This window comes from Aedes albopictus, chromosome 1, assembly GCF_035046485.1.
Source record: "Aedes albopictus strain Foshan chromosome 1, AalbF5, whole genome shotgun sequence".
Taxonomy (NCBI): Eukaryota; Metazoa; Arthropoda; class Insecta; order Diptera; family Culicidae; genus Aedes; species Aedes albopictus.
In genome coordinates this window covers 244,914,302-244,942,231 of record NC_085136.1, presented here as the reverse complement: position 1 = coordinate 244,942,231, position 27,930 = coordinate 244,914,302, and the positions used below count along the sequence as shown (strand labels likewise).

Below are 27,930 nucleotides of genomic sequence, written 5' to 3'. Positions count from 1 at the left end.
TTGAAGACCGATGCTTGATCCTTAATCCGGAAATTCATCCGAAACGCATTTCGCGTATTTCGTGTCCTGTAGCTCAGTTAATAGAAGACAAAAGGAAAATAAATTCATCCGCACTGGCTCAAGCAGAAGACCAATTTTCAACAGTTGAAGTCTACGATTATCCACACGTAACAAAGCACAAAATATATCTTGAAAATCTATCACGGCACTAAAATATTTCTTCAAAAATCTTACTGAATACGTAAAATATAGCATGAACTAACACTTTCCACCTATTCTCCGGCGTTGCATTCAAAAATACGCGGAGCAAGAAAACACTTGACCTTATCTTATTCAATGGGCACTATTAAACATAAATTTTCCAAAATTTCACTAAATGGGTGGTATAAGCCTAATCTGAACGGTTGCACTTCACTAATTAGTTCTTTTAAAAAAGCTTAAGTAAGAAGTTACATAAACATTTGAAAGTTTTTTCTTCAGTGATTTATCTCCAAGCCGAAATGAAAGTTAACAGACGTGAAAAATTCTCAAGTTCAATAATACTGGCTCAAATGTAAACAAAATAAAGTTTTAAATACCTTCGTCTGTGTTTGGCAAAATCTCGCTCCAACGGCACATAGAACGTCATAGTAGTACTCCCATCAACGAGTCGGTTGGCGGTAAACAATAACACTTCAATAAACAGCACAATACACGCGAATAAACACACTTATAACTTGTCTCGTCGTCACACATTAAAAAATAGGGCATCCAATGAAACACATCGATTACATCCTCCAACAACTAATCCGATTACACCGATTACACCAGCAGCAAAATTTTCGCACCCGAAACGCACTTTTTCTCCGCGAATTACTGCCGAAAAATCTTCTCCACCGGACCGAGTCAGCGCGATTACGCCTCTACTTTCGCGATTACTCATCACGTCAATCCACCGCGCACAATACAAAACGGACAGCTGACACCTCAGAATTTGCAGCGTATCAGCCTCAGCAGTGTGTGTTTGTTATCAGCATTCTCCCCATCGATAGTTATCAGCCATCAGCCAGCACTCATCCACCACAACAAACCTCGCTTGCTCCTCCACCGGGCCAGCACTAAGCCACCCAAAAACGGGAGGATTTCCAGCGGTTACACTTTTTTACCCGGCACTTATCGATCTGTGTTTCCTATATTTATGTGGGCCGTCGGGTGGGGCGACATTGAACCTTGATTTTTAGGATACTTCATTTCTATTAAACGAGAATTTATTTTATACAATTCAATACAATTCTTACTCTAATCAACTAATTTCAGTATTATCACAGACAAACAGACGTAACACTCTTCAAAACGACTTGGCACATGCATTTAACCATCAATTCAAATTTCATTGGATTTGCGCGATCCTTCCACCAGAGGCGCTAGCGCTCGATCGCTTTGACGTTTGCCAATGTACACGTTGCTGAATGATACAAACGGAAATTACAGGCGATTTGTGTAGTAGTGTGCGTGTTAGACAAACGTCAAATCGAAATCCATCATGGCCGACAGTGTCTCGCGCGATTATACCAACAGATGGCAGTGAGCTCATGAAAAAGACACCGGGCAAAAGTTTTTGATGAATTTGCTCGTCTGTTTGTCTGTGGTATTATAATGACATACTTTATCCTTGACTATATCGTACTGGTTCATTATAGAACTGAAATGAGTTGCATAATAGTTATTTTTGCAATTTCTCATCGTAATAGGCTGTTTTACCTCACGCAAATCTACCAGGAAAAGGCCTACTTTCCCACATCACATTAGTAGTGCGGTAATGGTTCATTACAGCACTGATTTGCGTTGCGTAATGAACCATTACAGCACTGTTTTCAGTTTTGATTAACTTCTTGATGCTTTCTGGACGCAGGTTTCAAAATTTGTGACAGCTGCACAGCATAACCTGCTATGATCAGTCTTTCTTAAACATGGCTATGAACATCAGTGTCCAGTTTGATGAAAAAGTTTTGTTAAAAACTATCCTCAAGTTGTAATGCTATAATAATTCATGTTCCAATTTGTACACCACTTTAATATTATTTGCCAAGACTAATTCTCAATCTCGTTTTGTGCATTGGAAAAGAACCAACAGAGCGAAAAGCTTATCATGAGCACAAACCCTTAGGCACTCTTCTTTACTCGATGGATCGCTTCTGATCGTTTTCGGTAAAATCAGTTTTAAATATTTTTTGCTCCACTCTCTCTCTCTTGAGTTCCAAGATGATGAGCGCCTACCTGATATTTGCATATTGCGCTTCTAATTTCTGCATAGGGAATGCTGGGTTAGTAGCTGCTATTGAACGTTAAACCTATAGAAATTCTTTGTTCAAATTTATTGCGCAGTAGAGTTTTAAACAATGACTAGGGCGATGAGTCCTCTGAAAGAAGAACATCACTTGAGTCTTGATCTACGATCAGTGCGGATGTGCCTAACTGAAAGTTAATACGACGCTAGTGGAAGTTATTAAGAATTCGATAGTGATAATTTGAGAACGTTATTAATCCGGAAGTGCGAAGATTACACAAATTAAGAATCGAATAGGTAAAACTTTTGTAAATTTCAAAGTTTATACTGTGTTAACGATAGTCTTAACCGTTTTATAGTGAGCCTTCCGAGATTGTTATCACACCTGATTGTGTGCTGTAATTAATTTACTGTGGTAAATTTTTAAGGTAAGCATACAACGGATTCTAATGCGAAGCCAAAATCTAATGAACACGTTATAGGAATAACCCTACAACGTGGGGTTTTTGTTTGGGCTCGGACCATTGACAACCGCCAACCGTCGTCGACCACGTGCAACTCGTCCAGGCGTATCCCGGTGCGCCGCTGCGGTGGCTCGTGAGTACTCACTGCAGTGTCGTTCTATCCCAGAATCCGACCGAGTGCTAGAACGCAACCAAGCTGCTCGATATCCGCCGGGGACTCAATTTTGAATTTCGGTGTCAAGCCAAAACGATCACCGACCAGCACCCGACGCCCCTACAGTGGTGCTAGGCGTCGTCATCCCGAGGCGCAAGAGAGCTTTGGACACGCGTCGTGAGAGTACTTTGCGGTCGCTGGACAAATCAAACCAAACGAAAGTGGTAAGTTGCACCCAACTACTTTGGTCGAATCACCCCTCGGTCACGCGGAGAGCCTGAGCACGAGAGCGAAGAGCATCGAGGTGAAGCCACGTCGGGGCCCCGATCATCGCGTCGTTGGAACCTGCCGGCAAGTACTTGCATGCATGAAGAGAGAAGAGTAGCTTTAAGATAGGTAGCCTAGGGAGATCGATTGTGCAAGGAAAATTGGAACAATAAAGCTATTTTTAAACCTTGCACTGGTTCCTACATAGGCACAGCTAGGCGATATTTTGCGCTGATTTGAAATCTCTACTGAAGTGATTTGAAATCGGTTTTTTTCGTAACTTTTAGCTCCATATTTTATGAATTGAGGGGGCCAAAGGCCAAAGAGTTTTTTTAGGTTTACACGGGAGGGATTCGAAAGGTAAGTCGGGTCGTCATTTGGAAGCCAAGAATAGCTGGTGTGTTTGAGCAACTATTAAAACTCGCCCTAGAAGAGGGTCTCAAAGCCGGGACCCAAACAGCATCAGCAGCCTTCCTCGTTGGGGAAGTGGCGCTTAAGCTGCTGTTTGTGATAAGCTCGAGCAAATTCGTTACATTTTGGCGCCCAACGTGGGGCCTGAGAGATGAGAAATTAGACAATTAGAAACAAATTGGAATTAATTTTGAATTTAAAGTGAATTGGAGCTGACGCATTAATTTAGATTGAATTTGAATAACTTTTTGAATTTGAGATTTGGTTAGAAAATAGTTAAGATTAGTATTACTACAGTTTGTTCTGTGTCTAGCTTTAGTTTTTTCTTTCTTTTCTACTTTTATTTTTTTTTGCTGTTTGAGTGTTGTATTTTTTTCTCGACTCCTAAGTTAAGACCATTTGAATGCCATTGAATTTTTTTTCTTAATATACATTTTTCTTTGATTGTTCAGTACTATGATGGAAACATATCGCATTTACGCGAAAGATTTGGAGGAGGATGAGATTGAGGTATGAGCTGTCCATTCGGGGTTACCCTCTCGAAGGGCCCATGGACACGCGTTACCGTTCCCTACGGTTGGCCTTACGTCAACCCGAAAACGGGGATGCAATTTTGAACACGGAGTACTCGTTGACCGGTGACTTCGTGGTTGTTCCCATTAAACTAAAAGAAATTGAAACTTTGTTAGAGACAGACGATTTAAAGTGTTTTTCGAGACTTGTGCATTACCACAAAAGAGTGCGCCGTTATGTGCCTGAAACAGATGCTCAGCGACGAAATCAGCAGGAGTTGTTGGACGTGATCAATCGGATGATGCTAAAGTATTACAACGTGGATCTGCGAGATGCAGCTGACTTGGTTCCGGTGATGCGTTTGGCAGCAAATCGACCTGAGGCTGCTGGAGCTGCGGCTCGTGGCATGAACATGAGGGATGTGACAGCATCTTTGGCTAAGCAGTTCAATACCGGAAGTAATGCAATCGGTGACGGCGTGGGCGTATCAACCCCAGTAAAAACCCGTATCTCAAATGGATCTCTACCTCCAGTAGGGGAAGAGTTAATCAGTTTTACTGAAGATGGAGGCACCTTATCGTGTCCACAAGGAACTCCAAAGGCAGCAGTGGCTTCGACTGGAGCAGTTCGTAAACAACCAATGGAGGGCGAGGACAGAGGTGAGGACGGCCTCAAAAATGTCGCGGGTGAGGTGCGCGAACCAATGATACAGGCAAAACGTAGGGAATCTGGAGAAGTTCCGCCGGGAATCGCTTCGCCGAAAGGAGCTGTAGGTGGTGTTCCGGTCAGCCGATTTGAGCCACGGAACCCGTTGAGGCCGATCGAGGTGGATTGCCTGTGGGAGACTCCAGAATTCAAAAGCAGCATTCCGAATACACTGATTCCGCCGAAGCAACGAGTGAGTAGTGAACCGCTTGCTGCAGCACGACAAATGGTGAGCCCCGGAGTTGTTCGTGGGAAACCTGCCCAAGAAAAGATAGATATGAGTGATTTTGTGCACAAATCTGAGATTCGAGGATACATCCAGTCGTACTTGGACCAAGTTTTCACGTCGGAACGTCATTTTCCAGGAAGGATGAACCCACCCGTGGTCGATACGTTGGTTGACAGAATTGCCAACATTGGAATACATGATCCAGAGGTTTCGCAGATATCCAGAGCGGCCAATCAACGCCCCGAAGTGGATTTTGATCCGCCATTGCAGTTGCCTCGGACGACGCCTATCTATGGTGGACCTGTAAGGAATAACCAACATTCGAACTCAGGTGTACGCGTCGACCCTCCCAGAATGGATCCGGGTTTGATTTCTCCTTTTGATAACGGCGGGGAGCCTTCGTATTCCAACGCTAATGTGATTGGAATACCGGATAATCTTGGTGGAAATTGGGCGAATTATTCGTCCCGTAGGAGATTGCCTCATCAGACCTGTAACATAATTGAGAAATGGCCGAAATTTTCGGGTGATTCTAATCCTGTTCCGGTTGTAGATTTCTTGCGTCAGGTAGAAATCCTTAGTCGCTCGTACCAGGTCACCCCAGATGAGTTGCGGATGCATGCTCATTTGCTATTTAAAGATGACGCCTATGTATGGTTTACGGCCTACGAGAGTCAACTAGCGACATGGGACATGCTGTTAATCTACCTGAAAATGCGCTATGACAATCCGAACAGAGACCGATTTATCCGGGAGGAAATGAGGAATCGTAAGCAACGGCCAAACGAACTGTTCAGCGCCTATTTGACGGATTTGGAGGCCATGTCGCAAAGGATGACCCGCAAGATGACCAGGGAGGAGAAATTCGATATCGTTGTAGAGAATATGAAAATTTCCTACAAGCGAAGACTGGCATTAGAGCCGGTCAATTCAATTGAACATTTAGCTCAATTGTGTTACCGATTCGATGCGTTAGAAGCCAACTTGTATGCGCCGCGGAGTGTGATGAAGCCAGCTCTCAATGCTATCGACTGCGACGAAGAGTATGATAAAGATTCGGGGGACGACGAAGAAGCGTGTTTGCTGGCCTTACAACCGAAAAACCTCCGCAAGAGAAATACTAACGGTCCTAAGGACAAAAGCGAAAAAGAAAACAGTCAGCTACTTTGCTGGAATTGCCGCCAGAGTGGACACATGTGGCGAGACTGCAATCGCAAGAAAGGCATTTTCTGCCACATTTGTGGAGCACCTGAAACGACTGCATACCGGTGTCCCGAAAACCATAATTTGCGACCTCGAGATTCGTCGCCCGAGGTACCAAAAAACGAGTAATGTCAGGGATTCCTGGGAACAGATCCCCTGAAAGAATCGTAGATGAAGTTCCCATTCGACCGTTTAAGTTATTCAACCACATATATGATATCAACACCTGTTTCAGACGTTGTCCGCACCTTCGAGTGAAAATTTTTGAGGAAGAAGTCGAAGGACTGGCCGATACGGGAGCAGGAGTAACCATCATCAATTCAGTTAGCCTAATCAACAAATTTGGCTTGAAAATTCACCAGTGTAACTTGCGAATAAAAACAGCGGATAGTACGGAATACACGTGTCTTGGGTACGCGAATATCCCTTACACCTACGGAACAAGAACGTGCGTGGTACCCACGATCGTAGTACCGGAGGTTTCTAAATTGCTGATTTTAGGAGTAGACTTTTTAGACACCTTTGACTTCAAGCTGATGATCGCTGAGGACACAAGCAGTCAGAATTCCGGCAACCCTCTGTCCCAGACCACGGAGGATTGTCAAACACCCCTAATGATAGCCGAGGATTTCTTTTCAGACGATGATCAAGCGTTATGTTTTCAGATTGAACCATTTAACCAGAAACATCCTGAAGAATCTCGGGAGACAGACGAGAGCTTAGAAATGCCCACGGTAGAAATACCTACGTCAACAGTGCAGTCACCTAAGGATATCGATACTGAACACCATTTGACGGACGATCAGCGACAGATGTTGTTTGAGGCAGTTATACGGCTTCCTGCAACTGCAGAAGGAAGTCTCGGACGAACAACAATTCTAAAACATCCAATAGAGCTTCTACCGGGAACACAGCCGCGAAGGTTACCCATGTATAAGTGGTCACCAATCGTCGAGAAGGTCATTGATGAAGAAGTTGAGCGAATGCAGAAACTCGGAGTAGTCGAAGAGTGCTCTGGACCCGTAGAATTTTTGAATCCGCTTCTTCTCATTAAAAAGGCTAATGGAAAATGGAGAATCTGTCTTGATTCACGTCGGCTTAATTCGTGTACGAAGCGTGACGACTTTCCATTCCCTAATATGACGGGAATTCTGCAACGAATTCAAAAATCTCGCTACTTTTCAGTCATTGACCTGTCTGAATCATATTATCAGGTCAGCCTTACGAATTCGGCAAAGGACAAAACAGCCTTCCGTACCAACAAAGGGCTGTTTCGATTCGTAGTGATGCCGTTTGGGCTGACGAACGCGCCCGCTACCATGGCAAGGCTTATGACAAAGGTGCTAGGCCACGATTTGGAGCCCTTCGTATACGTGTACCTTGACGACATCATAATCACGTCTCTCTCGTTTGAACACCACTGCGAACTCATAAGGAAGGTAACCGAACGCTTGAAAACCGCTGGCCTCACCATAAACCTGCAAAAGTCCAAGTTTTGTCAACGAAGGATTCGGTATTTGGGATACGTATTGTCCGAAGAAGGTTTGTCCATGGATGCCTCAAAGATTCAGCCCATCTTGGACTACGAGCAGCCGAAATCGGTGAAAGATGTTCGACGATTGTTAGGACTAGGAGCTTTCTATCAGAAGTTCATAAAGAATTACTCGGATATTGCCACCCCGATTTCTGATTTACTCAAGGGTAAACGTAAGAAGTTTGTGTGGACGCAAGAGGCCAATGAAGCTTTCGAAAAACTAAAGAGCGCGTTGATTTCAGCTCCAGTGCTCGCCAATGCCGATTTTTCATCGACCTTTATCATTGAAACGGATTCATCAGACTTGGCCGTCGGGGCCGTATTAACCCAAGAACTGGATGGGGATCGACGTCCGATTGCGTACTACTCTAAGAAATTGTCGAGTACCCAGAAACGATATAGCGCCACTGAGCGGGAATGCTTAGCGGTTCTCCTCGCCATCGAAAACTTCAAGCATTTTGTGGAAGGAAGTCGGTTTATCGTGAGGACCGATGCGATGAGCTTGACATTCCTCCAGACAATGTCCATCGAATCGAGATCTCCTCGTATTGCCCGATGGGCGCTCAAGTTATCTAAGTACGACCTGGCTCTGCAATACCGAAAGGGATCGGAGAATGTACCTGCTGATGCGTTATCACGATGCGTTACCTCAATTGAAAGTGAATTGGCCGACCCGTACGTTGAGGATCTCAAGAGGCAAATCGAACGTTACCCAGAACGCTACAGCGATTTTAAGATCGTAAACGGAAATGTCTTCAAGTATGTCTCCAATTCAACGATACCGGAGGATCCAAACTTTCGTTGGAAAATGCTCGTCCCTAAGGCGCATCGATCCAAGATCATTGAGGAAGTACATCGGGAAGCCCATCTTGGCTATTTGAAGACATTAGCAAAAATTCGAGAACGATGGTACTGGCCGAAAATGAGCAGCGACGTTAAACGATTTTGCTTGGCCTGTGAGGTATGCAAAGAATCCAAAATACCAAACATTAACACTAGACCGGTCTGCGGAAAGCCTAAAGAATGTGCCAGACCGTGGGAAATGGTTTCTATAGATTTCTTAGGCCCGTACCCTAGATCAAAACGGGGAAATGTTTGGTTACTGGTGGTGTGTGATTTTTTTTTTAAGTTTGTACTGATACAGTGTATGAAACACGCTACTGCACCAGCTGTATGCACTTTCCTCGAGACGATGGTTTTCACCCTATTCGGAGCTCCGTCCATATGCATCTCTGACAATGCGCAAGTTTTTAAATCAGAACTGTTCAGAAAGCTCTTGCTAAAGTATGGCGTCAATCATTGGAACTTGGCCGTCTACCATCCGAGCCCGAATCCGGTTGAACGTGTAAATCGCGTGATTGTAACAGCGATTCGATGCACAATGAACAAGCGAGTAAACCACCGAGATTGGGACGAATCCATCAACACCATAGCCATGGCCATCCGTACTAGTGTACACGACAGTACAGGATTCTCCCCGTATTTCATTAATTTTGGACGAAATATGATTAGCAATGGACATGAGTACGATAGCCTACGACACCTGAATCCAGAAACGGAACGTGATGAAAAAGAACTAAGCGCAGAAACTCAACGCCTTTATGAAATTGTGCGAAACAATTTGCATAAAGCATACGAGAAGTACTCTAAACCGTACAATTTGCGAGCAAACTATCGGCACCATTTCCAAGTAGGAGATATCGTCTATAAAAAAGAACATTCACCTCTCCGACAAGGCCAAACACTTTGTTGGTAAGTTTAGCAACAAGTTCTCCAAAGCACAAGTTCATGAGAAAATTGGCACCAATACCTATGTCCTGAAAGATATGCAGGGCCGTAGGATTCCAGGGGCCTTTCATGGTTCCTTCCTTAAACGAGCATAAAAAACTTCAGCTATGACGGCATTCAGACCGAAGAATGCATATACAAATGGAACAACAAAACCAAAACAAAATACACATAGTGGTGCATCGGTTTCGTCACGACTTGAGAAGTCCTCTGGTTGCCTCAGTCGTTGACCCAAGGTTCATTGACCTTCACGCAGCAATGCAGTGTTATTGCAATGATTCATCTTCCTTAACTCCAATCAATCCCAGAGCTATGAAAGAGTCATTCAGACTCAAACCATTGATTATCATCACTAGAAACACTCTTAGAGGTTGCATTTGTCGGATCTAGTTGAGCGTAAAACCAGAAACATGTATAAAACCTCCTAGATACCGAAACCCGTTCCATCGTAGATATACAAATTACACAATTTTAACCTCTTTTGCAAACCAAAACATCCACTCGGTCAGTTTTTTGGCTTGTTTCATTTCCATTTCAATTGTTAACCATCATCCGTTTCCAAATTTTTCAATAGCGTAGAGTCCATAACAATATCCATCAATTCCGTACCTTTGAAACCCGTAGTAGATGAAATTCTGTAAATAAAATCACCATTAGTTGCTATCACATGCCTGACTTTTTACCAATCCTTCATTCTAGCTTTGCTGTAGATCTTTTTGTTCACAAATCCATTGTTCATATACCCATCCATTTAATGACAGTTTATTGACAGTGCGATGTTTTGTAGTTTCGATTATCGGTAGGTAGTTTTCAGTAACGGCTACCATGACGGTACCGTCGCTTAAGCGTTTGTTCGTTTTTATAGGTTCAAATAAGGAATGTATGAATAGAATTTTGAGTTGAAATGTTTTGCTAACTGCCCAGTAATTGGTAGAATTCTCAGATTTCTCTGAGGTTATAATAAGTTATGAAAAGAAAAAAAAAATATTTCCAAATATTTTTGGAGTCAGTCGGTTATTTTGGTTGGTAGGATTAAGTGAAGTTTCGAAATATTTTTGGAGTTAATTGGAGTCTTAGTTAGTTAGAAGTAGGTTAGCAAAAATATATGGGAGTTGGCAAAACATAGGTTTGATACTGGATTAGAATTATGAATGAAATTTATTGTAAAGAGATTAGGACACAGAACAAAATTGTAGGAATAAGTTTGTTTTAGAATACAAGTGAATAAATCCAAGTATAAAAGAAATTAATCATATTAACGTAAATAATAATAAAAAAAAAACTTTGTGTGATAAAAATTTTGAAATAAAAATTTCAAAATTTTTATTTTTGTTAGCATGGACGAGAATGTAATGCTATAATAATTCATGTTCCAATTTGTACACCACTTTAATATTATTTGCCAAGACTAATTCTCAATCTCGTTTTGTGCATTGGAAAAGAACCAACAGAGCGAAAAGCTTATCATGAGCACAAACCCTTAGGCACTCTTCTTTACTCGATGGATCGCTTCTGATCGTTTTCGGTAAAATCAGTTTTAAATATGTTTTGCTCCACTCTCTCTCTCTTGAGTTCCAAGATGATGAGCGCCTACCTGATATTTGCATATTGCGCTTCTAATTTCTGCATAGGGAATGCTGGGTTAGTAGCTGCTATTGAACGTTAAACCTATAGAAATTCTTTGTTCAAATTTATTGCGCAGTAGAGTTTTAAACAATGACTAGGGCGATGAGTCCTCTGAAAGAAGAACATCACTTGAGTCTTGATCTACGATCAGTGCGGATGTGCCTAACTGAAAGTTAATACGACGCTAGTGGAAGTTATTAAGAATTCGATAGTGATAATTTGAGAACGTTATTAATCCGGAAGTGCGAAGATTACACAAATTAAGAATCGAATAGGTAAAACTTTTGTAAATTTCAAAGTTTATACTGTGTTAACGATAGTCTTAACCGTTTTATAGTGAGCCTTCCGAGATTGTTATCACACCTGATTGTGTGCTGTAATTAATTTACTGTGGTAAATTTTTAAGGTAAGCATACAACGGATTCTAATGCGAAGCCAAAATCTAATGAACACGTTATAGGAATAACCCTACAACGTGGGGTTTTTGTTTGGGCTCGGACCATTGACAACCGCCAACCGTCGTCGACCACGTGCAACTCGTCCAGGCGTATCCCGGTGCGCCGCTGCGGTGGCTCGTGAGTACTCACTGCAGTGTCGTTCTATCCCAGAATCCGACCGAGTGCTAGAACGCAACCAAGCTGCTCGATATCCGCCGGGGACTCAATTTTGAATTTCGGTGTCAAGCCAAAACGATCACCGACCAGCACCCGACGCCCCTACAGTGGTGCTAGGCGTCGTCATCCCGAGGCGCAAGAGAGCTTTGGACACGCGTCGTGAGAGTACTTTGCGGTCGCTGGACAAATCAAACCAAACGAAAGTGGTAAGTTGCACCCAACTACTTTGGTCGAATCACCCCTCGGTCACGCGGAGAGCCTGAGCACGAGAGCGAAGAGCATCGAGGTGAAGCCACGTCGGGGCCCCGATCATCGCGTCGTTGGAACCTGCCGGCAAGTACTTGCATGCATGAAGAGAGAAGAGTAGCTTTAAGATAGGTAGCCTAGGGAGATCGATTGTGCAAGGAAAATTGGAACAATAAAGCTATTTTTAAACCTTGCACTGGTTCCTACATAGGCACAGCTAGGCGATATTTTGCGCTGATTTGAAATCTCTACTGAAGTGATTTGAAATCGGTTTTTTTCGTAACTTTTAGCTCCATATTTTATGAATTGAGGGGGCCAAAGGCCAAAGAGTTTTTTTAGGTTTACACGGGAGGGATTCGAAAGGTAAGTCGGGTCGTCATTTGGAAGCCAAGAATAGCTGGTGTGTTTGAGCAACTATTAAAACTCGCCCTAGAAGAGGGTCTCAAAGCCGGGACCCAAACAGCATCAGCAGCCTTCCTCGTTGGGGAAGTGGCGCTTAAGCTGCTGTTTGTGATAAGCTCGAGCAAATTCGTTACAAAGTGGTAATTTATGAAATTTCAAAAAACGTTGTACGCATCTCGGTGCAGAACTCGATTTTTACAGCACTCGTCGTACTTATCCAACTCGGCAAGCCTCGTTGGATAAGTGTACAACTCGTGCTGTAAAAATCTTCATTCTGCACCTTGTTGCGAAAACTACTATTATGCGACGAGTTGCAAAAAGTTGATTTTTCAGCACGAGTTGCACATTTATTACAACGAGGCTTGCCGAGTTGGATTAATACAAAGAGTGCTGAAAATGTCATAATTACGAGTTGCATAATGAACATTATGCAACTACTTTACATTATGCAACTCATTTCAGTTGCATAATAGACCAATTCGGAAAAATGACCATTATGATACCGAAATGAGTTAAGTAAAATTGAATAGCATAAAAAATATTTCTAGGATGATCTGAAACAGCCACAAAACTCAATTGATCGATTTCATTTCGCTGCAATCAACATTACCCCCTTCCACGGTAATAGTGCACCAATTTCACACACAACCTCAGCGGAACTATTAGGTAAAAAGCAAACACACGTGATTAAGTGCTCTTGACGATGGGTATGAGGAGCTACACTCGACCAGCCAAGTCTGGGCTTCAACCGTCCGAAATTGGATTTCGCGATAACTCTTTCACCAATATACAGGTAAATACCTACGGGCCGAACCGAGCCAAGCCAGGTAATTTAGCTTCCCGTACCCGTAATTCACTGTTTTCCCGTTCTTTGCGTCGGGTAGGCTTTTCCACTAATTCTTTTCCGCGCGCGATTTCGCGTTCAGCTCCCGATTTCGATCGTTGCACTACGATGACTACGGGATCGGTCGTGGGCCAGGGCCAGCAGTGAATGGAAATGACAGGTGCCGCCAACCAAGGGTGAGTGAAAAGCTCATTCGAGGGAAAAGTGCAAAGCGTGGCGGAAAACCTTCACGCGTATGGGGAAAAGCGTATACTGAATTGCACCTATCGCAGTGTCTGCCGCCTTTAGTCTACATCTTCATACGTGAGATTTTGGTGAACAATCGCGTCGTGCCAACAACGATGACGACGACCGATGTCGGCAACAACAATCGAATAAAAACGGTTAAGCCAGTAAAAGTATAGATATTGGGAGCAGTGATGCCAGGACGCCAATTACAAAGGTCAGCGTTAAGTCAGAGAGGACCTTATAGGATTCTTATTTCGCGATAATTGACTTTAAAGTTTACAACTCTGTAAATTGGCTTCTTTAGAGATGTCGAGATAATTCCATATTCTGACTCTACACGTCAAACTGAGCCGAAATCCAAATTTTCATACTGAAAACGAGGATTCGCATTAAACGTTTCAACAAGAGACCGAAATTACTGAATAAAATGTGGGCTTCGTGGCCGTGCGGCTAGAGGCGTCAGTCATCTAGACGTTTCGTAAGCCTCGAAGTGTGGGTTCGATTCCCGCTCCAGTCGGGGAAAACTTTTTGTCAAACGAAAAATTCTCCACTGGGCCACTAGGTGTTATGTGTGTTGTCTGTTGTCATATTTTTGTGCTTGTTCAGTCTGTACAACCTCTGGTTGAAGACGGTGTAGTGTCTTTTAAAATGACACAACTGAACTGAAAAATAAAACAAAAGAGAATCCTAAACATTTGTTAAGTTTTTCCAAAAATTGTTAAGCCTCGATCGACATATATATCGTCGGTTTCCTGCAATAGGGGCACAACTCAAAAAATTTGAGTTTTCAGAATAAGCGTTTGAAAGCTGGGGATCTTGAAGCACTTCCAACCCGTTTACTTATTTCACTCATCATTTGACAAAAGTGAACGAACTTTGATTGTTGTATCATAGAAAGAGAGTTAGTCTTCCAAACTGTTTCATGAATTTTTGATGACTATTGAAAAATTTGACTGATTTTGAGTTGTGCCTTTATTGCAGAAAATTGGTAAAAATATTAAAATCTCGCATTTCTCAACGAATTTTGGAATGGGTCTTTGTGAGATGAAAGTTTACATATTTTTTCATTATTTGTCATTAAAATCTCAAAAATGACAAATTTTGAGTTGTGCCCCTATTGCAGGAAACCGACGCACGCATACCAGGAACCTCAATATTATCGAACTTGTATGAACCTAAAATCTTTTTTCATTGGGTTTCAGCTTATGGTCTAACCTTTCAGAAAAGCCTTTGTTCAAAATATTCTATCGGTGAAAATTGAATTAAATCAAGTTTGAAGATTTTCTATCAAATGAGGTATATTCAGAGCATAATTTTGTTGATGATCCCGAACTGCAAACAACAAGGCATCGTGCATGACCTGTCACATACCCGATGGTCTCTTCTTACTTTTATAAACATTATATTTACGTGTCATTTCTCCGGCATCTGTGTTATATGATCAGCCCAAGGGGGTGTGCCGTGGTTAATTAGTTCATTTTTTCTATTTTGTGGGCTTCGTGGTCATGCGGTTAGTGGTGGTAAACGTTTAGGTGTATATGTAGTAAGTCATTGAGTGAGACTCGGAAAAAAACTTTTCGTGAAACGAAAAATTCCTAGCTAGCCTCTGTGTGTTGTCGATTATATGATGATAATAATATTCAGTCTGTTCAGCGTCTGGCTGTTTGGAAAATGGATGGAAAACAACTAAGAAGCATTAACGAGGGCAGCAATGTGTGTGTGGTGAGGCACACAGTATACCAGAAGACGAGACACGCTCTTTAGCAATGTAAACTTCAATTTTGGACGTCAACTTGTGACGTCATCCCTATCGTTCCTTTGCTTGAATGAAATTGATGAGGAGCAATCGATCGTTCAAAAAGTCATTTTTGAACATATTATTTTCAAAAAACCCGTATTTTAGTGAAAAATTGAAGTTGCTTTATGAAAATGTCACTGTAACGTCAGGAAATATAGGAAATGATGTGGTCGAAATTTAATTAATTGTAATCCAGTGATTTGGGCCACAACCATCGTCAAAGTTGAAGTACTTATTTTGATGCCCACAGTTTTCACTCCGTATTGACCATAATGAAGCACCAATGCAGCAGAAAAGCCGACGTCAATTCGTTCCATTCCATGTTTAGTTCTAAGTTTTTAATAAACAATCAATATTGTATGACGCGTTTATTAAATTTGCGTATATTAGTTATTTGTGATACGACGTCCCACTCGTAACACATAGTGTGTTACGCGTAATCCGTTACAAACATATGTCAATGAATAGACAATTGTCCATAATTGTCAACTTAAGTTTTGTGTATGAATTTCAAATGTTAGCTACTGTAAAAACTTTATTGTAAGCAGACAGGTGATATTACACGCGTTACTATATATTACAATGCGTTACCAAGTGATGCCCGCCAACTTGCTTACAATAAGGTACACTGGATGAAAATTTGATCCTATATAATCTGACGCTGCAGTGAAATTTTCATAAAGCTACTTCAATTTTTCACTAGAATACGGATTTTTTCAAAAGTATTTTTTTTTTCACATAACTTATCATAATTCAAAATATGAAATTTCTATTAATTTAAAATTTTGACCATAGATTGTCAATATAAACTGATGATGAAGTGGTGCAATTTTCAGTTAAAAATATTGATAATTGCCAAAGTTACAAAATATTGAACTTGACGGATTTTGGGAGAAAAATTCAGCTCTGTTTTTTTTTTGCTACTGAGTACTTGGAGGTCTTGCAGGCGAAATGCTAAGCTGTATCTGAGAGCAGGTGTGGGCTGCATCAGACGTACTCGTACTAGTGAAGGACGCCGAGTGAAAGTGCTTCATCTACACATTTTTGGCGGAGGAAGTCCTTGCATTAGCGTGTGCAGGGATCTTGCCTAAGGGGATGGAGAGGGGGGGAGGGGGGTTTGGTTAGGTCACTACAATGATGGTGTAATATATGATCATGGTGTGAAATAGAATCAAGGTGTTACACACAATATGAATTCCCAATATGGGGTTTCAACATGCTATGGTATGAACCTCCGAAGAAGGTCCGATCCAAGGACCGAAACGTTGGCGAACATAAGAAACAATCAACGCTAAAATCAAAGACTGCCTAAGCCGAAATCCGAAATTGTAAATCGCCAAGTACTCAACATTGGGATTCTGGAGGAGGCTTTGATAAACGTATCGTATAACTGGAAGTTTGAGTGCTCGACTCTTTGGATGCACTGAATGTTGAATTTTTCGGCTAAGCAGTCAACAAACTCTTTCAACAAATCATTTGGTTAGTTCAACAGACACAATTCTAACGAACAAAGATTTTTCCTTTGAAGATGACAAAAAACATTGCCGAAACGTTAAGAAACGCATACCAGGAACCTAAGTATTATCAAACTTGCATGAACCTAAACTCTTTTTTTTTGCATTTTACACCGTCTTCTGCCAGACGCTTATCAGACTGAATACCACCATATAACCACCATATAACAGACAACACACAGAAGCTAGTTAGGAATTTATCGTTTCACGAAAAGTTTCTTCAGTCTTACTCCATGACTTACTACATATACACCTTAACGTTTAACTCCACTAATCGCATGACCACGAAGCCCACAAAATACAAAAATGAGCTAATTAACCACGGCAGACCCCCTTGGGCTGACCATATAACACAGATGCCGGAGAAATGACAAGTGAATATAACGTTTATAAAACTAAGAAGAGATCATAAGGTATGTAACAGGTCACGCACGATGCCTTGTTGTTTGCAGTTCGGGATGATCAACAAAATTATGCTCTGAATATACCTCATTTAATAGAAAATCTTCAAACTTGATTTATTTCAATTTTCACCGATAGAATATTTTGAACAAAGGCTTTTCTGAAAGGTTAGACCATAAGCTGAAACCCAATGAAAAAAGATTTTAGGTTCATACAAGTTCGATAATATTGAGGTTCCTGGTATGCGTGCGACGATATATATCACAAACGTACTTGATAAAGAACAAATACATAATGGACCATATAGTGTATTCGCTGGATACTTGTATCCCACCGGTTGCTTGAATAGCCGTTTCAAAGTAGCCGTTTTCATATTAAAATCAACTTAATTGTCAAAAAATGAATGTATTAATTGAGTATTTGGTGGCAACGAGGAATCGCGCGTTCACTAAAAATGTTAAAGCTCATTTTCAAGCCCCACTTTTATATAAAACGGCTAATTTGGAGACCACATTGAAGTGACCGGTGAAATACAAGTAGCCGGTAAATTCACAATACAACAGAACCGAACCGAATGGCCACCTTCTACCGTAGCTTCTGAGTCAGTACGCAACAGTGTCTTACTGGACGACATGGTCTGTGCACGGCTGGTGAACTGCTTCTGAAGGATTACGTTTAAGAATGGAAATCTAGTGATCATGGTACAGTCGAACCTCCATGAGTCGATGTTCCTTGACTCGATATCGACTCATGGAGGTAAATTTTTCCATACAGAAAAATAATTTCTGGGTTACTATGATGGTCCCCGTAAAAAGCTTCCCAAAGGATTTTTGTTCCACTACTCGATATTTCCTTTAGTCGATGGTCCCTTCAATATCGACTCATGGAGGTTTTACTGTAGTATTTTCGATTTTTCCCCTTATCGAACGTGCTGATTTGAATCCGTCGCGGGAATAGACATACACTAGAACTCCAATGGCGCTGTAGTTACTTTTTTCAATTAATTATTTTAATAACTTTAATTGCAATAATTAATTATTTTAAGGTGTCCTTCTTGTAGAGGACCTTTTGTTATCTATATATATAAAAATGAGTTTGAAGTCCCTTTGAGGCAACAAAACTCACAAACGGATGAACCGATCAGCATGACCCCTGCATGGTTCGATTCGTATTCGTGTTGGCTGTGTTTATATGCAGAAAAATTTACGAAAATCCTTTGAAAAATTATGAAAATTGAGAAAATTCTGATTTTGATGAACCGGGAAGAAATTTGCCGTGATCGAAATGAAATCAATCTAGAGTGCGTTGCTGCGATAACCTCAACAGTTGTCAAACCACCACAAGACTGGCAAGACAAAGTTTGCCGGGACTGCTAGTGGTAAATAAAATTAACTTGACACTTCTAGTACCGCTGCTGACGCTGTAAGGGCGTGGCAAACTAGATGTTAGTCACACGAACAGTCGCGACATTGAACTTCTGTGGCTTCAACTGTCGCGGGTGAAATCGTCGCCAGAGTCATATCGCCAGCCAATCAGCTGGCAGGAGTCTGACGTTTCTCCGATCTCACTAACACAAACAGTAGCAGAGGTGTTGCTTGATTCATAGCGATGATTCAGAACTGGTTTTGTTGTGAAAGCGACTGAAAGTTGGCAGCGCGTTTTGTTGTGAAAGCAACATACACGCAGCGAAAAAACTAGCGAAATTCATCGAAATACCTTATGAAAATTAGCTATAACTAATTCTTATGGATGACACAAGAATACCTTATGAAAATTGATCGTGCTTGCTATGACAAATTTCATAAGATAGACTTATGAAAAGAACAAAAAAATCTTAAAATGATGCAGACTGGATTCGATCCATGAACGTCGGCATCACTGAACCCGTGTTTCATCCACACTGCTACCGACGCTTGAGAATTCTTTGTTGCTAAACATGAATAAAAGCCAAGCTGTGAGACGATTTTACGTCATAGAGTGACCTTATGAAATTCATCCGAATCATTATGAATTATTTAAAGGCCGTTTCATAAGTTGGGCCTTATGGAAATCTAAAGGTTATTTAGCTGAGTGTACAATATCCTGAATGTGTCGCGGTTGCGCGATCATAGTAACGACCACGGTGTACAATATTTATAGGCTGATACTTTCCGAAAATCTGACAGTTTTTTATGACGTATTTCAAATCGTCCAATGGCATGAACAAAATCATCTAAGTACTTCACATCAATTTGATCATCGTAGAAGGACGATAAGAACGACGTCACATGTTTACATCCAAAATTCATGTTTACATTGGTAACCAGCCTGCCTTGTGAATTTGTGATGTTGTATGCCGTGGTAACGGCGATAAAATTATTTCGTCAGTAGTAGGTATTTTTATTAAATATCTGGTATACCAGCAGAAATATCGCAATTTCAAGGTCACATTTTTTTCCCCTACAGGATTCTGAATCAACAATTTAGTCTAGAAAAGTAATGTTTGAAAATTTAATTTGATATTTTTTAATCTTTTCTACAAGCATTAATTCCACTAAACCATTTGCGCCACCCCTAAACATCAACCAAAATCACTTATTTTGGCACAGCTCATTTATTTCAATAAGTCTACTGCAGGAGTTCATACTGAGATTCCTTCAGGATTTCCTCCAGATATTTATTTTTGGATATTTTCAATAATTTCCCGTGGATTTCTTCGGATTTCTTCGGATATTCCTCGAGAGATTCATTCAAAGGTACTTCCTAAGATTTCTACAGGGACTATACTTCATAAAATCATGGTTCTCGAATGATATGTTTCACTTAAGTGTACTCATAAGTTCATATAATGAGAAGCTCAAGCTGACACTTCAGGGGAGAGTTTTCCTTCCTGATCACAGAACTCCTCATGATTTCTTGAAGAAATTCCTGCTGGGATTTCTTCTGAAGTTTCTTTGAGGAGATATTTTTATCTCCAAAGACTTTCTCAGAGTTGTAAGGAATACATATCTTCAGGAAATTAAGCAAGAGATTTTTTCAAAAGTTCTTCCAAGCAACAATTTCTAACGGTGCTCTAGAAATTTTGATCTATGTACTCCAAATACCTTGTCCTTAAGGGTGTTTTGTGGCATTTCAGAATTTTCCAGAGCGGGTTTAGAGGGTTTCAAAGAATCTCAGGTGGGCATCAAATGGGTTTCAGTTTCATGGGCCGTTTCGAAGCGCTTCACAGCGATTCTGTGGTTGCAGGAGGTTTCAGGGGTTTTTTGGGGAGGCTTCAGTGACTCTCAGGTGAGCTTTCAGGGGGCTTTAAGGAACATTTGAGGAGGTTTCAAAGGGGTTTCAGGGGGCTTCAGAGACTCTCACATGAGCTTTATAAGAGTTTCAAGTGGTTTTGAGACGTTTTGAAGCATTTTATGGGCGTTCCAGACGATTTCAGAACGGCTTCAAGACGTTTCAGATTGATTAGTGATTACGCTTGTAGATCCAATGCTCTCGATGCTTTTTTCATGTTAACCAACCTTATGCCTTATCTTACGTATTCTAACCAGGGTGCAAAATTTTCGAGCAGACAAGCTGAAGTTCACCGTGCGACAATTTTCACTTGAATATGAATATGAGGTCGCACACGCATATCGAAGTCGTGAGGGAGCTGTGAAGGCAACTCTCCACTAGGTGAATGTAAATCACACTCAGCTCGTGGAGAGTCGCTTTCACAGCTCTCACAGCAAGTGAGTGTAAGTCTTTGCAAGTGAGTGTTCCCATCCCTGCTTTGGTTCATCAAATTTGTGCTCTTGAAAATCTGAGGCACGGCTTCGTTTAATCTTCACCTTGACAAGATTTTCAGCCCTGCTAAATCTACGGCCTTACTTCCCATCCGAAGGAAGAACTCACATTTTCTGAGTTTGTTGGGAGTGGGGCTCGAATCCCATTGTTCTAACCATTACACAAGGTAGCTCCACCTTCCTGGGCTCTCCAGGAATTCCTTCAGCAATGCTTATCGGTTTTATTTCCAAGATTCTTCTCAGGAAGCCTTTAATAATTTCTTTCGTGTCAATTTTAGATTATTTTTTTTCAAGAATTCCTTAATTATACGCTGATATATATATATATATATATATATATATATATATATATATATATATATATATATATATATATATATATATATATATATATATATATATATATATATATATATATATATATATATATATATATATATATATATATATATATATATATATATATATATATATATATATATATATATATATATATATATATATATATATATATATATAGCCATTTACTGGCATACAGGGGATAGACAAAATGATCGGGACAGACAAAATTTTCACTTTTCAAAAAATGTTCAACTAGCTGTAACTTTTTGAAAAGTGCATCGAATATTCTCAAATTTTTACTGTAAGTTCATCGACTAGTTGTGTATCAGTGGTCAAAATTTGGGAAAAATCGGGCCGTTTTCCACGAAGTTATAAAGATTTTTGAAAAAGGTAAAATCATCCGATAGTCAACTTTGAGCTATTATATCTCCGGATTTAATGAACCGATTGCAATGAAATTTTGATCATTTATGACTTATATAATGAACTCTAAAAAACATTTGACTTTCCTTGAAATTTTAAACAAGAGAAAAAGTTATAGCGATTTTATTCTTTTTATTTTAGTCAATTGAAGGGAAATTAAATGAACTATGATTTGCATCTTGAATTTTGAAACGATGTTGAAGTTTTGGATAATATGGTGTTCTATTAGAAAAATAATCTAATCGTTATAATTTTCTTCCGTATTAAGAATTTTAAGTTAAGTCAACGGTTTTTCATAGCTCATTATATTAGTCATGAATGGTAAAAATGTCATTGCATTCGGTTCATTGAATCCGGAGATATAATAGCTCAAAGTTGGCTAACGGATAATTTTACCTTTTCCAAGAATCTTTATAACTTCGTGGAGAATGGCTCGATCTTTCTCAAATTTTGGCCACTAATACATAACTAGTTGATGAACTCACAGTAAAAATTTGAGAATATTTGATGCACTTTTCGAAAAGTTACAGCCAGTTGAACATTTTTTGAAAATTGAAAATTTTGCCTGTCCCGATCATTTGGTCTATTCCCTGTATATCAGATTTGGTGATGCGTCTTAAACATGCTGAAAAACTTGTAATTAGAAGGCACAGAATGCTGCTAATTGACAAATTGAGAGATGAATTTGTGAAAAAATCGCATTCTGATGGGATTCGAACCCACGAACTCGTATTCTCTAGACCGGTGCTTTAACCAACTGAGTCACAGAACAGGTAAACCGAGAGTAAAGGAGGGTACAGAATACAGAAACTCTTCCTCCTTTCGATGGCTGAAACTGCAACTAAATTCAGTTTTATCGTAGAATATCACACCATGAACTTTTACCTCAGAGTATCCGCTACCATCTTTTGCATTCTGAGCAAAGTCGAGTGTGACAAATATGTGTGCTAAACGTAAGACTGGAGGGAGGTCATCAAATGTTCCATGTATTTGGCCTGAAAACTCCACAACTTATTTGCGCCAGCTCAGTTTTTAACCGATTGAACTGAATCTTTCACAGATCGTTCTTCTCTTCCAAAGGCACAATTTTAGGGAAAAATTGATTCTTAAACTATTTGATTTAATAGATACAAATTATTTGAATTTAAATTGAAGGTTATATATCAAACACATTTCTAAAGTAAAATTATGCAGTTTACTAAAAAAAATGTTCTTCGATTTTAGCAAATTCGGTTGCACAGTTCAAATTTCATATTTTTTTGAACTAACGTCGACAAGAGGTTTTCATCACGTCTTTGTGACTCCACATTCGTGATCATATTTTTGGGAATTCTAGAAATTTGAAATCATAGGGGAAATAACGTATTTTTGGCAGATTTGTTCTCATCGTCATGGGGGGTTTTCTGAAACCTGTTGAACCCAGAGTTGGCCTTACATCCTTTCCAACTAAGCCGAATTATATGACCAAGTTTCAGGCAATTTGACCGATAAAAACCCCCATGCCGAAGATCGCAGCTGCCAATAATACCCTAAGTTATAATAGGTATCTGTGTAATTTTATTGAACGCAAGAGTAACACATATTACAGTTCCAGTGCCCATGTCGACGCTTTCAAGAAAGACACTCTTCCTGGAATGATCAACCTCCCGGAACGTGATTTCGATATCTTAACGCAGAAGGATATCGAATGAGTGTAATCGGTTTTGTACCTCTCCTTCCGCCCTCTATTGCTTATCCTTTGACAAATACGCGTATTTCGACTACTACTTCCTCTTCCTCAGCGTTAGTTTTCAGGAGTGGATAACTGACACTGAGGAAGATTACAAGTAGTAGTCGAAATACGCGTATCTGACAAAGGAAAAGCACTGTAGGGCGGAATTATAAAGTACACAAAACCGATTACACTCATTCGAAGAGGGTATTCTGCTAAGAGAGTTCTAAATGTCTGTACAAAAAAGAAGGATATGTTTCATTCCTTCTGAAAGGCATTTCTTCAAAGATTTCTATAAAAGTTTCTTCTGAAATACTTTTAGCTACACTAATTACAGATTCTGGCAGCACTGTAATCTAGGGTAACGAAATGGTTTTCATCTTCAACTCTTGCAGCAACAGTAGGAATTCAGCCAATACCTTCCTGTACAGGTGTATATGTACGCACGTAGATGTCTTCTTCATCGTAGTATTAGGGTGGCTCATCTCAGAAGTACGAACTTATCAAAAACAATGCTTTCGGTCCTCGAAGCACGATGTATACATTCTAGTCGAAACAAATCAATTTGGAATTTGTCGAAATTACTTCGAATTCCATGCAACAACGACTCACCCTAATGGGGCAACCCCCATCGTATGTTTGCACTGTTTGTTGTGATAAGATTAATAATTCATTGTGTTTTGGTTGTTGTAATTTCTCCCGTTGGTTGGACGTTGTAGAGTCTCTGCACTTACTTTACCAGCGCATCAGGTGGAGCTAGTGCAGCAGCAACAGCAGGGGCAATATATACCTACCTACCTATTTGAAGACGACCACTGACTGAACGATTAACACAATAACGATGGGTGAGGTGATGGGGCTGCTGCTGGCAGTAGTGATGAGAGTTATATGTGTCAAGTTGCGTATTGTTGAATGACGATGGTGACGGCGGCGGCGTGAGGAAGCAGCGCGCATCGCACGTGTTGTTGGATGCAGAAAGTAGGAATCGATGCGCGAAATGTGTAAAATTCAGGGCACATTGAAAGATTGTGGGATGAACGTAAAGTTGTTGGGTAGATAAGTAGGTATATGTGCGAGTTTGTGACGGAATCGTTTACTTTATATACAGTGGTTTCAGTAGCTGCTTCTTATTGTGCCTCATGATCCGAGTCGAAGATTGATTGCACTGCACTTTGTCTTCAGAGAATATCCAGCATGACGGCCACCTTAGCAATTGGCAAGTGCTGTTCTTTCCTGTTTCTAGTTCTTTCGGAGACCTTCGTAAGGGATCCCCTAGAGATGCTTCTGAGCTGGAAAAAAATACTGAGATTTTTATCTAGAAAGTCCGACAAAATCCATAATTAGCGCAAGTACCATTTGGATGACCAATTAGTCTTGTAGAGGTTTTGAGAATCGCCATAAAACCATATACCTTTTATTTAATATACATAAAAGGTTAATAGTTTAAAATTGTTTGTATTATAATGTAGATCCTTGTAAGTCAATCTCTGTAATGCTTGTCGAAAAGATACGGGGTTTTTACGCCTTTTGGAGACAGGCAATCACTTTTCATGGCCAACTCTAGGAGGCTTTTCCCCACCACCTTCATTAAGACACAAGTCAGATGAAGCGAATAAAGAATAAATAAATAAATAAATAAATAAATTTAAGTTTTATGATAGTTCTAATAACTGGGGTTGAATCGACTGTATGGTACAGTTAACTATTTTTGGCAGTCATGAAATGAACAAACGACGTTATTTATTTGTCCGACGTTTCGACACGGAGTTTGTGTCTTCCTCAGGGTGGGCGACACAAAGATTTACCCCATGAGGAAGACACAAACCCCGTGTCGAAACGTCGGGCAAATAAATAACGTCGTTTGTTCATTTCATGACTGCGTAGCCAAAAATAGTTAGTTCTAATAACATCTTCTAGTATTTTTGACTAAACAATGTTACTTGGGAGATGTTTCGAGAATTAAAATTTTATATAGAATTCATAAAAATTTTCAACGGATTTTCAACAAAGCGTTCCTGTTGAAACATGCAAAATAAGACAAGACAAGCAAATACAAGACAAGATCAATCAAGCATCAAATTTTCAGCGTGTATTCCATAGGCACTTTATTTCCACCTTGATGATGAAGCGATTTCATCCCTCCCAAAACATATGTTTGTCATAGTTGCGACAAACGATACCGATCTCGAAAGCAATCCAATTCACATTAGACCGGCCCACAGTTGTATGAAGCGAAAAAAAAGTTTTCAAAATTCACGGGGCACCCTCTAGAATCGTGCCTTTGGATGAGAAGAACAATCTGTGAAAGATTCAGCTAAATCGGTTGAAAACTGAGCTGGCGCAAATGAGTTGAAGGTTTGTATGGGATGTTCAGTCCAAATATATGGGAAATTGGATGACCTCCAGTCTCTCATACAGCACGCCGGTTTGGCGAGTTCGATTTGACTCAGAATTGAAAGAATAGCAGTTGATATTCTAATGAACAACTTTGTAGAAGACCATATCATGATAAAACTTAATTTAGTTGCGGTTTTAGCCAACGAAACCAGGATTAGGACATCTTCCCCCGTTTACTCTCGGTGGTTACATGCAGCACGTGTTTGCCGTTCGAAACTTGCTCACTGCATCATAGGCGGCTATGTTGTTCTTCATTTTCATTGCTCACGCATGTGGGTGAGTATCGAGACAATGTAGAATTACATAGCTGCCTATGATGTAGCGCGCAAGCTACGGCCGACCAATACGTGCTGCATATAACAACCGAGAGTAAACGGGGGAAGATGTCCTCATCCTGTTTTTTTTTTTTTTTGGCTAAAACCACAACTAAATTAAGTTTAATCATGATATGGTCTTCTACAAAGTTGTTCATTAGGGTATCAACTGTTATTCTTTCAATTCTGAGCCAAATCGAACTCGCCAAACCGGCGTGCTGTATGAGAGACTGGAGGTCATCCAATTTCCCATATATTTGGACTGAACATCCCATACAAACCTTCAACTCATTTGCGCCAGCTCAGTTTTCAACCGATTGAGCTGAATCTTTCACAGATTGTTCTTCTTATCCAAAGGCACGATTCTAGAGGGTGCCCCGTGGAATTTTTCGACATTTTTGTTTTTGGGCCGGTCTAATTCACATACATCAAATAAAAAAACCCGTTTTTTCGGGTGGTCCGCTGAAGCGCTGCTGGCTTGGTTCCACGTTTCACCAAACGCACATTCCACAATAAAATCATTCAATGGGTGTATTATGGTTTCCTTGTCTTGCGGTGAAATTTTAAAGCCCAAAAAATAAAACATGCCTCACCCGGACGAAGAGATTTATGAGCGCTGCTCGCACGGGACTTTTGTTTTATTTGAATCCCTCCCGGCGCGGCGGTTGTTTTCATACGTGTTACACAGTGGTGCGAGTGCATACAAAAGTAGGCGAAAATCTACATGTTTATCAAATCAATCGAAAGCCATGTCCTATCAACTTTCAAAAAGCAACGCCAACTGATGTGAAAACTATGTCCAAAATGTCCAGAAAACATAACATTTTCTAGCAATAAATTGATAATTAGTTTGATTTCGATCGATCATGCATTGATTACAATGTTTATGCAATGCAGTATCATAATTTCTATTTTATATAACTCATTTTTGTATCATAATAGCCAACTTTTCCGAACTGGTTCATTATGCAACTGAAATTAGATGTATAATGGAAATAGTTGCTTAATGTTAATAATGCAACTCATTTGAGTTATATTATGCAACTCACATGAGTTGTATAATGGAAAAAAAATATTGCATAATAGTTATTTAAGCAACGAGCTACAAAAAGATCATTTTGTAAGCACCAGTTGTACATTTATCCAGCGAGGCTTGCCGCAATTCAGTATCATAATTTCAATTTTATTCAACACATTTGAGTATTATAATGGTCAACTTTTCCGCACTTGTTCATTATGCAACTGAAATGAGTTACATTATGCAACCCAAATGAGTTGCATAATGAAAAAAATCGTTGCATAACATTTTGTATGTAACTCGTTGCAAAATTCATTTTTTTCAGCACTCTTTGTATTCATCCAACTCGGCGAGCCACGTTTTATAAATATACGACTCGTGCTGAAAAAAAACTACTTTTTGCAACTCGTCACATAAATTACTATTTCAAGTGGCTCTAAAACATGAAAAGATCGCCAAACGGATCAGAAATTTCCACATTTCTAAGAGTCTGTCCGCTCTCAGCACCACTGTCCAGTACCACTCGAACAAAACGGTTCGAAATTGAAACGTTCGGAACATGACCGTCAAACCTAAACCCAGGAAAAGGTTCCTCCGACCAACCGACCGGTTCGTATGTCAACAACACACAAACAGATTTGTAATTCAAAGTGTGCCGGCAGCGGCCGAGGTGCTAGGTGCTGAGGTGCTAATTGCCAAAGCCAATTGGATGGAGTGGAGGGTCTTAGCTCTCTGTAACGTACATATCTAGTTTGT

The 27,930-nt window shown here is 40.3% G+C and overlaps 3 protein-coding genes across 6 annotated transcripts in view; 2 read left to right on the top strand and 1 right to left on the bottom strand.

Moving 5' to 3' along the window:
• The window catches only part of LOC109411881 (dedicator of cytokinesis protein 3), a 681,785-nt gene that overhangs the window by 204,265 nt on the left and 449,590 nt on the right, over nucleotides 1-27,930 (bottom strand). The window contains exon 1 of one of the 4 annotated variants that reach the window (XM_029860482.2): nucleotides 579-1,232. The exons of the other annotated variants lie outside the window; for them this stretch is intronic. Coding sequence (XP_029716342.1) covers nucleotides 579-628 — 50 coding nt within the window. The 5' untranslated portion in view covers nucleotides 629-1,232. Of the gene's footprint in view, nucleotides 1-578; nucleotides 1,233-27,930 lie in introns of those variants that run through there. 4 annotated transcript variants of the gene reach the window in all.
• LOC109403640 (uncharacterized) lies at nucleotides 1,245-7,501 on the top strand. The gene is made up of 2 exons (XM_062846540.1): nucleotides 1,245-2,563; nucleotides 2,626-7,501. Exon 2 carries the CDS (start codon nucleotides 4,062-4,064, stop codon nucleotides 6,339-6,341), a length of 2,280 nt encoding a protein of 759 aa, XP_062702524.1. The 5' UTR covers nucleotides 1,245-2,563; nucleotides 2,626-4,061; the 3' UTR covers nucleotides 6,342-7,501.
• The window catches only part of LOC109412721 (innexin inx3), a 138,314-nt gene continuing 123,631 nt past the window's right edge, over nucleotides 13,248-27,930 (top strand). Inside the window, exon 1 of the mRNA XM_029860483.2 lies at nucleotides 13,248-13,442. The gene's annotated coding sequence lies outside the window, so the exon portion shown is untranslated. The remainder of the gene's footprint in view (nucleotides 13,443-27,930) is intronic.

Bases quoted from the DNA above. Each gene is read 5' to 3' on its own strand.
- LOC109403640 (XM_062846540.1), top strand. From the start codon at position 4,062: ATGAGATTGAGGTATGAGCTGTCCATTCGGGGTTACCCTCTCGAAGGG.